This window comes from Dendrobates tinctorius, unplaced genomic scaffold, assembly GCF_039654945.1.
Source record: "Dendrobates tinctorius isolate UK_male_01 unplaced genomic scaffold, ASM3965494v1 ptg000066l, whole genome shotgun sequence".
Lineage (NCBI taxonomy): Eukaryota > Metazoa > Chordata > Amphibia > Anura > Dendrobatidae > Dendrobates > Dendrobates tinctorius.
In genome coordinates, this window is record NW_027361734.1 from 1,355,145 (window position 1) to 1,368,667 (window position 13,523).

Below are 13,523 nucleotides of genomic sequence, written 5' to 3' on the forward strand. Positions count from 1 at the left end.
TGGATTGCACGTGATTGCACAAAGGTTAGAAAGGGTACCGTATCCCCGGATAACATGTATGGATAGCGTACACATTCAAAATATATGTCTCAGGAGGCAGGCTCAGATGGTGTCAGGCCCAGTATGGATTGCACGTGATTGCACAAAGGTTAGAAAGGGTACCGTATCCCTGGATAACATGTATGGATAGCGTACACATTCAAAATATATGTCTCAGGAGGCAGGCTCAGACGGTGTTAGGCCCAGTATGGATTGCACGTGATTGCACAAAGGTTAGAAAGGGTACCGTATCCCTGGATACCATGCATGGATAGCGTACACATTCAAAATATATGTCTCAGGAGGCAGGCTCAGACGGTGTCAGGCACAGTATGGATTTGACGGCCCAGATTACACAGCGGAGGAGCAGGGAGAGGTAAAGATTGCAAATGCTGGGGCCCTGCCCAAGCAAGGGGGGCCCACTCGTGGGCATCGGTACTGGCACTGGGCCCCTCATAGTACAGCGGTGTGTCTGACGGCGGGTGTGCACCACCACCGTCAGAGACACTTGATTGCACTATGAGGGACCCTGTGCCAGTGCCCGCACCCAAGAGTCGGCCTACCCACCTGTCCAGGGCAACGGCACTCGCACGGTGTCGTGCGGTAGGTGGTGACCCCGGCCATGGGGGGGAGGCAGCACAGTTAGGGAGTTTTAGAAAGTGGCATATGTTGATGTTGGACATTCAGCTGATGCAAAAGGCGAAATAGGTGAAGTACCAGGAAGAGGTGGACCAAAGCAAGCCATTTTTCTGTCACCCTATGTGTCATCAGGGGAAGGTGGGACAAAATCCTTGGAAACCCATGCGTGGTTCATTTTAATGAAGGTTAGATCATCCACATTTTGGGTTGACAGACGGGTCCTTTTTTCTGTCAGGATTGATCCAGCTGCACTGAAGACTCTTTCCGATAGCACACTTGCAGCTGGGCAAGCGAGCTCCTGTAAGGCATATTGGGCCAATTCAGGCCAGGTGTCCAGTTTAGCGGCCCAATAGTCAAAGGGGAATGACCTGTGTGGGAGAACATCGATATGGGAGGAAAAGTAGTTTGTAACCATAGTTGACAACTGCTGTCTCCTGTCACTTTCCATCGATGCAGTCTTACCAGTTGTGTGAGCGGTATTTGAAAAATCAGTCCACAACATTGTCATGAAACCCCTGTCTCCAACGCCACTTCTGCTGTGTGCACCACGAACACCTCTGCCAAGCTGTCCCCGGCCCGTACGGCTCGTGTGAGAACCATCACCGCTGCTGTGTGCTGGGAATGCCTCAAGCAACCGATTTACCAGAGTTGCTTGTTTATTAGCCAATATTAGGTCAAGGTTCTCCTGTGGCATGATGTTTTGTAATTTGCCTTTATAACGTGGATCCAGGATGCTGGCCAACCAGTAGTCGTCATCGTTCATCATTTTGGCAATGCGGGGGTCCCTTTTTAGGATCCGCAAGGCATAATCTGACATGTGGGCCAATGTTCCCGGTGTCAATGATGCACTGCGAGTGCTGGGTGGAGGAGCACTTTCTGGCAAATCCACATCCCTCCAGTCACGCACAAACCCTGTACCAGACATTGCCACGCCAACATTTTCACTTGCCCCACGAGATGCATCCTCCTCCCCTAAGTAATCATCCCCATTATCCTCCTCCTCCTCCTCTTCTTCCTCCACCTCGTCCAGGAGAGGTCCCTGAGCTGACAATGGCTGAATGTCATCAAGGATTCCCTCCTCCTCTTCCTCCTCATCAACATTGGCTGCAGACGCCTGCTCCTTAAGGTGCGTCAAAGTTTGCATGAGCAGACGCATAAGTGGGATGCTCATGCTTAGGATGGCGTCGTCTGCGCTTACCAGCCGTGTGCATTCCTCAAAACACTGAAGGACTTTACAAAGGTCTTTCAGCTTCGACCACTGCACGCCTGTCAACTCCATGTCTGCTCTCAAAGTGCCTGGCCGTGTATCCTCCCACAAATGCATTATGGCCTGCCTCTGCTCGCACAGCCGCTCCACCATGTGCAGGGTGGAGTTCCACCTTCTTGCAATTTCAATAATGAGGTGGTGGTTGGGAAGGTGGAGCAATCGCTGCAGCTTCTGCATACGAACGGAGTGTACAGGCGACCGGCGGATGTGCGCGCACAGTCTTCGCACCTTCTGGAGCAGGGCTGTTAACTCCGGATAATTTTTGAGGAAGCACTGCACCACCAGGTTCAAGGTGTGAGCCAAGCAAGGTATGTGGCTGAGTTTTGAAAGGGCTATGGCTGCCACAAAATTACGGCCGTTATCACTAACTACCTTGCCTGCCTCAAGATGTACACTGCCCAGCCATGACTCAGTTTGTCGCTTCAAGTACTCGGCCAGCACCTCGGCGGTGTGTCTGTCGCCCAAACACATCATCTGCAACACAGCCTGCTGTCGCTTTCCACTAGCTGCTCGATAGGGGGACACATCGTGTGCAACAGTGGCAGCTGCAGATGGAGTGCTCGTACGACTGCGCTCTGTGGACGAGCTTTCGCTTCTGGAGGAGGAGGAGGAGGAGGAGGAGGAGGGTCGAACGCCTACAGCCAACTGTTTCCTATACCGTGGGCTAGGCAGCACTGTCCCACCACCGCTGTCCCCTGTGGACCCTGCATCCACCACATTAACCCAGTGCGCAGTGATGGACACGTAACGGCCCTGGCCATGCCGACTGGACCATGCATCAGTTGTGAGGTGCACCTTTCCGCTCACTGACTGCTTGAGTGCATGGACAATGCGGTCTTTCACATGATGGTGGAGGGCTGGGATGGCTTTGCGAGAGAAGAAGTGGTGACTGGGTAGGTCATAGCGTGGTACTGCATAGGCCATGAGTTCACGGAAAGCTGTGCTTTCCACCAACCGAAAGGGCATCATCTCAAACGAGATTAGTTTGGCAATGTGGGCGTTCAAACCCAGTGTACGCGGATGAGAGACTGAGTACTTTCTTGACCTACTCATAGTGTCTGGGAGGGTGAGCTGGACTTGAGAGCTGCATATGGTGGAAGTAGCGGTGGACAGGGCGGACTGAGAGAGGGTTGATGATGGTGATGGAGTTGGTGTTCTTTCTGATGGCCTAGAATCAGTCTTTCGTTGATATAACAGTGGGATTCCCTGACTGCTGTGGCCTTGCAACGACACCTCAACATTTGCTGCTGTGCTAACCGGTGGGCTTACAGTGGGGGAAACAATGTAGCGTTGCTGACTACCTTCGTTGTGATCAGTTGCACATGTGGCACTTGAGGTTTGGTGTTGTGTCCACGCTTGCAAGTGCATGCTGGTTAAATGTCTAAGCATGCAACTGGTATTCAAATTTTTCAGATTTTTCCCTCGGCTAAAGGTCTTTGCGCACTTCTTACAGATAACCTTGGCCTGATCATGAGGATTTTGTTCAAAAAAGTGCCACACTGCACTCTTCCTACTTTGGCAGACATTTTGCGGCCTAGCACGCTGTGATCTTTTGACCCTCTGGACAAGCTGTCCAGCAACTCTTTTGATGTTTGGAACCTGTCTTTGGAGTGCTCCGGGCCTGCCAGATAACAGCTGTTGCGATGTCGATGTCTGCTGTGGATGCTCCTCATCTGAGCTATTGGAAGCAGCACCCTCTTCCCCCAATGGATGCCAATCTGGGTCAACAACTGGGTCATTCATCACCTCCTCTTCTATGTCATGTGCACCTTTCTCTGTGTCACCGTGTATGGTGGTATAGTGTGCGGGAAGGGGCACCTGAGTCTCATCAGGGTCAAAATCTGGCTCTGTACACTGCGAGGACAATGTAGTGCTCTGAGTGAATGTACCAGCAGAATCATCCATCAGCGGCTGTGCATCAGTGCACTCCATGTCAGATTCATCTTGGCCTGGGTAATTCACCATTTCACTTGATAATCCAGGCATGGTATGTGAAAACAGCTCCATGGAGTAATCAGTAGTATGGCCTGCGTCATCCTTCAATCTTGGTTGGGGTGAAGGACACAAGGAAAGGTGTGGTTCATGAACATGAGCCTCCAATGACGACTCAGTGCTTTTACTTTTTACAACTGAAGAAGAGGAGGCGATAGAGCTGGAGGCTGAGTCAGCAATGTAAGACAAAACTTTTTCCTGATGCTCTGCCTTTAAAAGCGGTTTGCCAACTCCTAGAAAACTAAGCGTTCGAGGCCTTATGTAGCCAGACGATGACGCAGGGTCAGCACCTCCTGCATTCGGTCCTATTTTGCTCTTGCCACTACCATCAGATCCACCACCAACACCATCATTACCAGCTGCCAACCCCCGCCCAATTCCACGGCCTCTTCCACCAGCCTTCCTCATTTTTGGTAGAAATGTAGACAAAATCCAACAAACTATATAGTAATGTAAAACAAGGTACAAGGTGTCTATAGGACAGGGGAGATTTTGAATCTCTGCGCACACTTTTGGACACTGGACACTTGTGGATTGTGTGAGGCCCACTGATATCTGAGCGCTATGTGACAGGCTCGATGGCACAGCTGCCTGTGACCAAAGTGACGAGAGGATAATGGAGATTTTGAATCTCTGCGCACACTTTTGGACACTGGACACTTGTGGATTGTGTGAGGCCCACTGATATCTGAGCGCTATGTGACACGCTCGATGGCACAGCTGCCTGTGACCAAAGTGACGAGAGGATAATGGAGATTTTGAATCTCTGCGCACACTTTTGGACACTGGACACTTGTGGATTGTGTGAGGCCCACTGATATCTGAGCGCTATGTGACAGGCTCGATGGCACAGCTGCCTGTGACCAAAGTGACGAGAGGATAATGGAGATTTTGAATCTCTGCGCACACTTTTGGACACTGGACACTTGTGGATTGTGTGAGGCCCACTGATATCTGAGCGCTATGTGACACGCTCGATGGCACAGCTGCCTGTGACCAAAGTGACGAGAGGATAATGGAGATTTTGAATCTCTGCGCACACTTTTGGACACTGGACACTTGTGGATTGTGTGAGGCCCACTGATATCTGAGCGCTATGTGACAGGCTCGATGGCACAGCTGTGACAAAAGTGACTAGAGGATAAGGGAGATTGGATTGCTTTTAAAAAAGCAGTTTGCGGAGCAGTGGGTAAACAGCAATGCCAGCGTGTCAGGAAGCCTTAAAAGGCAGCCCAACAACCAACACCACTGATACACCACAATATAGCCTCCCCTTGCACTGCACACACAGTGACTTGTGTGTTGTGCAGGCCAAATCGCTAGCAGCAGAAGCAGTTTTTTTGTCTTCTTCCCTGCCTAACGCTCTCCCTACAGAATCAGCAGCAACCTCTCCCTATACTAAGATCGGCAGAAGTAAGATGGCGGTCGGCGTGCACGCCCTTTTATACCCGCTGTGACGCCCACCAAAGCAAGCCAATCACTTGCATGCCCTTCTGAAAGATGGTGGTGACCCATGCCTAGGTCATCACGTTGCCCACAGTGTCCGTGGATCCTGATTGGCTGAAAAAGAGCGCAAAACAAACTTTTGAAACGCGACTTTGGCGCGTAAGTTGCCGACCTCGTGGCCGACCTCATCCTAGGGTCGGGTTTCGTTTCATGAAACCCGACTTTGCCAAAAGTCGGCGACTTTTGAATTTTTTTGACCCGTTTCGCTCAACTCTATTCACCTCTGTTTTCCCAACTCTAGTCACTTGCTGGTCCAGGGCTCTCATCCTCCTCCCCTTCAGCTGCTGTTGGAGATCAGGTCACTGTCTAATCACGTCTGTTCAGTGGCGTAACTTGAAGCTTGTTGGCTCCAAAGCCGCATCTCCCCTCACATTTGTGTACATAATTTATTATAACTTTTCATGGGACAAAGCTGGTGAAATGACACTTTGACACAATGTAAAGTAGTCAGTGTACAGCTTGATTAATAGTGTAAGTTTTGTGTGCCCTCTAAAGTCAACACACAGACATTAATGTCTAAACTGCTGGCAACAAAAGTGCGTACACCCCTAAGTGAAAAATCGCCAAATTGTGCCCAAAGTGTCAATATTTTGTGTGGCCACCATTATTTTCAAGCACTGCCTTAACTCTCTTGGGCATGAACTTCACTAGAGCTGTACAGGTTTCTATTGGAATCCTCCACCATGATGACATCACAGAGCTTTTGGATGTTGGCGACCTTACGTGTTGAATTTTTAGAGGGCACACCAAATTTACACTGTTATACAAACTGTACACTGACTACTTTACATTGCATCAAAGTGTCATATCTTCAGTGTTCTCTCATGAAAATATATAATAAAATTTTAACAAAAATGTGTACTCACCTTTGTGATATTTTGTATTATAGTTACGTCCCTGCCTCTGCTCTCCCTTCCTTTCACTTAGTCCAAGGCTCTAAACCTCATCCTCTGAACTGTAGGTCAAAGAGAAGCGCCTTCCCTCAAGCAACCCTGAAGTGTGAAACCCTAGGGAGAAGGTGTTTCTCAAAAGCAAAGTTGAGAACAGTGATCAATCTCTAAATATGTCTAAACATGTTCTGTAAAAAATTGTAAGAAATGTTACCGGTTCTCCTTTTTGACCCTGTAGACCTCGGTCGCCTTTGGATCCTTTATGTCCATTCCTCCCATCAAGTCCTGCTGTGCCCTGGAAATAAGTAATTATTCAGCGTAACATAGCATGTGGGTTTTTTTTAATGGAGCTTCAAAGCATGGGACTCTATGAAGAACAGAATTTGAAGCAGTTTTTGTTACACAGTGATGTTAGGTTTGTGAACCCTCTGAAATGCTTTGCATTGCTGCAAACATTTAAGATTAAATTAGCCCCCAAAAAGAAGTAAGCACTAGGCATCAAACACTAACATCAGAGGAAAAAAAAAAGATCTGCCCGGGCTAGTGAGAAAAAGCAGCGGTGATGCTCAACAAATAGAATTAGACAAAGTCTAATAAAAGAGTAAAACTTACAGAACTCACCAAGCGCATAAAAAAATTTCCTTTATTTCTAAAATAAATGCATATCACGGAAGAGATACATGGTGTGGGACTGTGCAACAACCATTTCACATTCACCTACTCTTCATTTGACCCTCATTTTGGAAATAAAGGAAGTTTTTATGCAGTTTGGTGAGTACCTTAAGTTCTCTCTTATTATTTAAATTTAATTAGATATTAGTTATGACCAATAAAGCAACAAAAATAGATATTTGGATATATATGTTGATAAAACGATCCAACATTACTGGATCTTTGGTTGAAAAGTAGGTGTCATTATCCCTTTTATAACTGTTGTGATCCTGTGAGTTCCATTGACTGCAGTCAATTATTTAGGTGTAATTCTGATTTTTGCAAAATCTGTGCATTTCAATCTGTAAAGTAAGGTAAAATAACCAATTAGAGCTTGGCAGGACAGGTTGTCCTGGTCATGGTCCCCTGTCTGTGGATAAGTGACAATGGTGTTTTTTAAAAAACAGTGTGCGTGAGCCTTAGGGTGTCTGTATTTAACATGTTTCAACTGTTAGGGTTCTCCGATCTACAACAAAAAGCCCCATATTAACAACGTGATCATGTGGAAAGGCCCGTTTCTGTGCTCTGTGTGTCTTGCTTTCCTCCTCCCTGGGGGCTGTATACCCAGGCCTGAATCCTTCGTCCTGAACTTGTTCCCGTGTTCATCCTTGTCTGTGCTAAGTCTGTTTCTTGTTCCTCTTCGTATCCTTATTTGTTTCATTCCCTACTCAGCTGTGTGTAGCCTTTTGTCTACTCCTTGTGCTCTGCTTTCTGCTCCACACCCTGCGGCTCTACTCTGCTCTCCGCTCTGCACCCTGCGGCTCTGCTCTCTGATTTTCACCCTGCGACTCTACTCTCTGTGGAGACACCCTGCGGCTCTGATCTCTGCTCCGCACCCTGCGGCTCTGCTCTGCTCTCCGCATCCTACGGGTCTTTGTCCTTCTAATCTGAACCGGTTCCTAACAGTTCCTGTCCTTACAGTTTGAACTTGTTCCTAACAGTCCCTGTCCCTCCAGTCTGAACTGGTTCCTACCTGTTCTGTTATACTACTCGTACCTGCCTGTGTTCCTACCCTACCCGTTACGGTTATGGTTCCTCCAATCTGATCCATGCCCACCTGCCTGCCAGAATGCAAGCTGTGCCCACCTGCCAGAGTGCCAGCCCTGCCCACCTGCCAGAGTGCCAGCCGTGCCCGCCTGCCAGAATATGAGTCGTGCCCGTCTGTACTTGCCCGCACCTGTTAGTGTTCTGTCCCCAGTGGGATCAGCTGCTACAGTCAGACACCGCCCTGGAGTGGTACCTGGCTGCTACCTGCCACACAAGCCTGACCTCACCACTAGAGGCTCCAGTGAACACCAAGGTAGCTGCTTAGTCATGCCCCTTCAGGGTAGCTTTGTTTGTGGCACAGTGGGGCCACAATCCATGCTCGCGCCATCCAGTCAGGGTGCAAGCGTTACAATATGCATTATCAAATGTACTCGTAAATAGAAATGCCATAAGGGATACTTTTATATCAATATTTGTCATTACGTCAGGGAAATTTAGCTCTGAGTAATCTGAAAGTTAACTTGAGAAAACTTGCTTTTCCTTCTATGTGGATGCTCAATATGTAATGGAAGTAACTTAGCATATTATGACAAAATACCTATTACATAAATCTGGGAGAGACGGTTCATGATTCTGTAAGTTGATGAATAAGAGGCACTTCTTGAAGCTGGTTTAAATGAATTCTCAGAGGACAAAGAATATGTGATTATACAAAAGGGAGGAATATTGATAATCCATTACCACTTTCCCAGCAATTTATAACTGGATTGCTGCATTATTTACAAAAATTCCTTAGCTAAGAAACTACTCAAAACTATAAGCATTTAGAAAATCAAGAATTTACCTCCCACTAGACCTAGAAATCAACAAATGGCTTAAAACACATTTAACCCCATGTCTGCCAAAGATATACTTACACTCAACTATTGGATATATAATGATTACTTTAAAAAAATAGTCTTCATGAGAGTGTTAATTCTTAATAACATTATGAAAATTCTGGGTGTCAAAAGATTCATAAATGATGTCACTAAAGATCAAGACCTGAAAAATCTTAATTTCTTCAATACTTCAAAATAAGCTCCTGATCTTTATGTAGGGAAGCACTGCAACATCTCATTAAGAATTGTACATCATAAAGGAATTTGATCAATATTCAAAGAATTAAATCATTTACACTCATATTATTCTTTATTTTTTCAATATGGTACAAAAATATTTACAAGCAGCAGTATGTTAGACTATTCATTTCCTGTGAGGACCATACCTCAATATATTATTTCTTTAATGTACAGGGACACTTAAAAAATTAAAGGGAGTCTGTCAGCACAAAATGACCAGTCAAACAATGCACAACCCTAATAAAAGTATAGCCCTAGCATTAGCATAGCCTTAATAAAAATCATACATTTGGGGTCTGAGTTATCTGCACCTTATTTTTGTCTAGTTTTTGGTGTCACGTGCAGCGTTTCTATTTGCGCCTTGTTCTTCTTTTAATTTTCATCTTGTTAAAGTATAGTTTTATGTGTTTGCCTGTGTTTTTTATGTTTTTCATTGTGGGAGATTTGGAGATTTTGACTGATTCATGAATTGTTTTCTACTCATTCATCAATTGAGAGTTTTTAAAAAGTTGCAAAAACTTCCGTAAGATGTTGAAATCTTGGACCATTTATTTTTATAACCTAACCCTACTTTATTATTCTCCACAACTTCCCTGACCTGTTTTGTGTGTTCCTTGGTTTTCATGATGCTGTTTAATCCCTAATGTTCTCAAACATACCTATGAGGCCATCACAGAGGACATCCCAGAGCAGCTGTGCTTATATTTGGCATAAATTACACAGAGATGAACTTAATTTACCAATTTTGTGACTTAAAAAACCATGTATCATGTAGTGAATTGAGAAAAATATAGAAATAAATTAAATTATGTGATCAAATAACCAAAAATTGGCATGTGCATATGTATTCACCCCTTTTGTGAAGAAGCCCCTAAAAATTTCTGGTGCAAGCAATTACCTTCATAAGTCACATGCTTAGTGAAAGGAGGTCCACCTGTGTGCAATCTAAATGTCACATACTCGGTCAGTATATACACTTTACCTTTTCTGAAATGCCACAGAGGCTGCAACGCCATTAAGCAAAAAGCATATCTAACCAAGCAACACCATGAAGACCAAGGTGATCTACAAACATGTCAGGGACAAAGTTGTTGAGAAGTTAAGTCAGCATTGGTTTATAAAAAAATCCCAGTCTCTTATGATCCCCTGGAGCACTATCAAATCCATCATCATCAAATGAAAAGAACAAGGTACCACAAAAAAAAACTAACAAGAGAGGGCTGCCTACCAAAACTCTCAGCCCAGGCAAGGAGGGCATTATTCAGAGAGACAGCACAGACACCAAAGGTAGCCTTGAAGGAGCTGTAGAGTCCCCAAGCAGAGACTGTAGTATCTGTCCATAAGACCACAATAAGCCATGCACTCTATAGAGGTGGCCTTTATGGAAGAGTAGGCTGAAAAAAAACCTTTACGCATAAAAATTGTAAATTCATTTTGAGTTTGTCAAAAGACATGTGGGAGACTCCCAAAATGTATGTATGTAGGAAGGTGATGTGGTCAGATGAGGCAAAAATTTAACTTTTTGGTCAGCAAGGTAAACGCTATGTCTGGTGCCAAATCAACACAGCTTATCACCCCAAGAACACTATCCCCACAGTGAAACATGGGATTAGTAGCATCATGCTGTGGGGGATGTTTTTCAGCAGCTGGGACAGGGAAAATGGTCTGAATCGAGGGGAAGATGAATGGCACAAAATACAGAGAAATTCTTGAGCAAAATCTGTTTCAGTCAACCACAGATTTGAGATCAGGATGTAGGTTCACCTTCCAACAAGACAATGACCCAAAGCATACTGCTGGCAACACTCATGGTTTCAGGGTAAATGTGTAAATGTTTTGGAGTGGCTTAGTCAATGCCCAGACCTTAATCCAATTGAGAATCTGTCATCAGACTTGAAGATTGCTGATCACCAGAAGAAACTATCTAACTTGAAGGAGGTGAAGCATTTTTGCCTTGATGAATGGGCAAAAATCCTAGTGACAAGATGTGGAAAGCTCAGAGACTTATCCAAAGCGACTTGCAGCTGTAATTGATGCAACAGAAGGCTCTATAAAGTACTGAATTTAGGAGGATGAATAGCTATGCACACTGAAGTTTTCAGTTATTTTGTCTTATTTGTTGCTTGCTTTACAATGAAAAGAAAACCACATGAAGTGTATATATATAAAAAGTTCATTTTTTCCTCATTAATGTACACTCTGCACCCCATCTTGACTGAAAAAAAGTAGAAATTTTTGCAAATTTATTAAAAAAGAAAAACTGAAATATCACATGGTCATAAGTATTCAGACCCTTTGCTCAGACACTCATTTAAGTCACATGCTGTCCACTTTCTTGTGATCCTCCTTGAGATGGTTCTACTCCTTCATTGGAGTGCAAATGTGTTTAATTAAACATATAGGACTTGATTTGTAAAGGCACACACCTGTCTATATAAGACCTCAGAGCTCACAGTGCATGTCAGACCAAATGAGAATCATAAAGTCTAAGGAACTGGCCAAGGCGCTCAGAGACAGAATTGTGGCAAGGCACAGATCTGGCAAAGGTTACAAAGGAATTTCTGCAGTACTCAAGGTTCCTAAGAGCCCAGTGACCTCCATAATCCTTAAATGGAAGAAGTTTGGGACCACCAGAAGTCTTCCTAGACCTGACTGTCTAGCCAAACTGAGCAATCGTGGGAGAAGAGCCTTGGTGAGAGAGGTAAAGAAGAACCCCAAGATCACTGTGGTTGAGCTCCACAGATGCAGTAGGGAGATGGGAGAAAGTTCCACAAAGTCAACTATCACTGCAGCCCTCCACCAGTCGGGCCTTTATGGCAGAGTGATCGATGGAAGCCTCTCCTCAGTGTCAGACATATGAAAGCCTGCTAAAAAACACATGAAAGACTCCCAGACTATGAGAAATAAGATTCTCTGGTCTGATGAGACAAAGATAGAACTTTTTGGTGATAATTATAAGCGGTATGTGTGGAGAAAACCAGGCACTGCTCATCACCTGTCCAATACAATCTCAACAGTGAAACATGGTGGTGGCAGCATCATGCTATGGGGGTGTTTTTCAGCTGCAGGGACAGGATGACTGGTTGCAATTGAAGGAAACAGGAATGCGGCCAAGTACAGAGATATCCTGGATGAAAACCTCTTCAAGAGTGATCTGGACCTCAGACTTGGCCGAAGGTTCATCTTCCAACAAGACAGTGACCCTAAGCACACAGCTAAAATAACAAAGGAGTGGCTTCAGAACAACTGTGTGACCATTCTTGACTGGCCCAGCCAGAGAACTGACATAAACCCAATTGAGCATCTTTGGAGAGACCTGAAAATAGCTGTCCACCAACATTCACCATCCAACCTGATGAAACTGGAGAGGATCCGCAAGGAAGAATGGCAGAGGATCCCCAAATCCAGGTGTGAAAAACTTGTTGCATCATTCCCAAGAAGACTTATGGCTGTACTAGCTCAAAAGGGTGCTTCTACTCAATACTGAGCAAATGGTCTAAATACTTATGACCATGTGATATTTCAGTTATTCTTTTTAATAAATTTGGAAAAATTTCTACATTTCTGATTTTTTCAGTCACGATGGGGTGCAGAGAGTACATTAATGAGAAAAAAATGAACTTTTTTGAATAAACCAAATGGCTGCAATGAAACAAAGAGTGAAAAACTAAAGGGGTCTGAATACTTTAAGTATCCTCTGTATGTTCAGTAAATGCACTCAATACTAGGTCGGAGCTTCTTTTGCATCAATTACTGCATCAATGCGGCGTGACATAGAGGTGATCAGCCTGTGGCACTGCTGAGGTGTTATGGAACCCCAGATTGCTTTGATAGCAGCCTTCAGCTCATTTGCATTGTTAGGTCTGGTGTCTCTCATCTTCCTCTTGGCAATACCCCATAGATTCTCTATGGGGTTAAGGTCAGGTGAGTTTGCTGGCCAATCAAGCACAGTGATACTGTTGTTTTTAGCACAGCATTGGCATTCTTGGCAATGTGGGCAGGTGCCAAGTCCTGCTGGAGAATGAAATTTCCATCTCCAAAAAGCTTGTCGGCAGAGGGAAGCATGAAGTGCTCTAAAATCTGTGCGTGGTGGCTCTTGAAGTAATGACTCCAGCAGCAGTTCACTCCTTCTGAATCTCCCCCAAATTTTTGAATGGCCTTTTCTTAACAATCCTTTCAAGGCTGCGGTTATCTTGGTTGCTTGTGCATTTTTTTCTACCACACTTTTTCCTTCCATTCAACTTTCCATTAATATGCTTGGATACAGCACTCTGTGAACAGCCAGCTTCTTTAGCAATGACCTTTTGTGGCTTACCCTCCTTGTGCAGTGTGTTAATGACTGCCTTCTGGACATTTGTCAAATCAGCATTC

General features: G+C 45.0%; 1 protein-coding gene across 1 annotated transcript in view; it reads right to left on the reverse strand.

Annotated features, from left to right (window-relative positions):
* LOC141095090 (uncharacterized) overlaps positions 1 to 13,523 on the reverse strand; it is a 616,558-nt gene that overhangs the window by 180,476 nt on the left and 422,559 nt on the right. Inside the window, exon 87 of the mRNA XM_073580971.1 lies at positions 6,548 to 6,628. Coding sequence (XP_073437072.1) covers positions 6,548 to 6,628 — 81 coding nt within the window. The remainder of the gene's footprint in view (positions 1 to 6,547; positions 6,629 to 13,523) is intronic.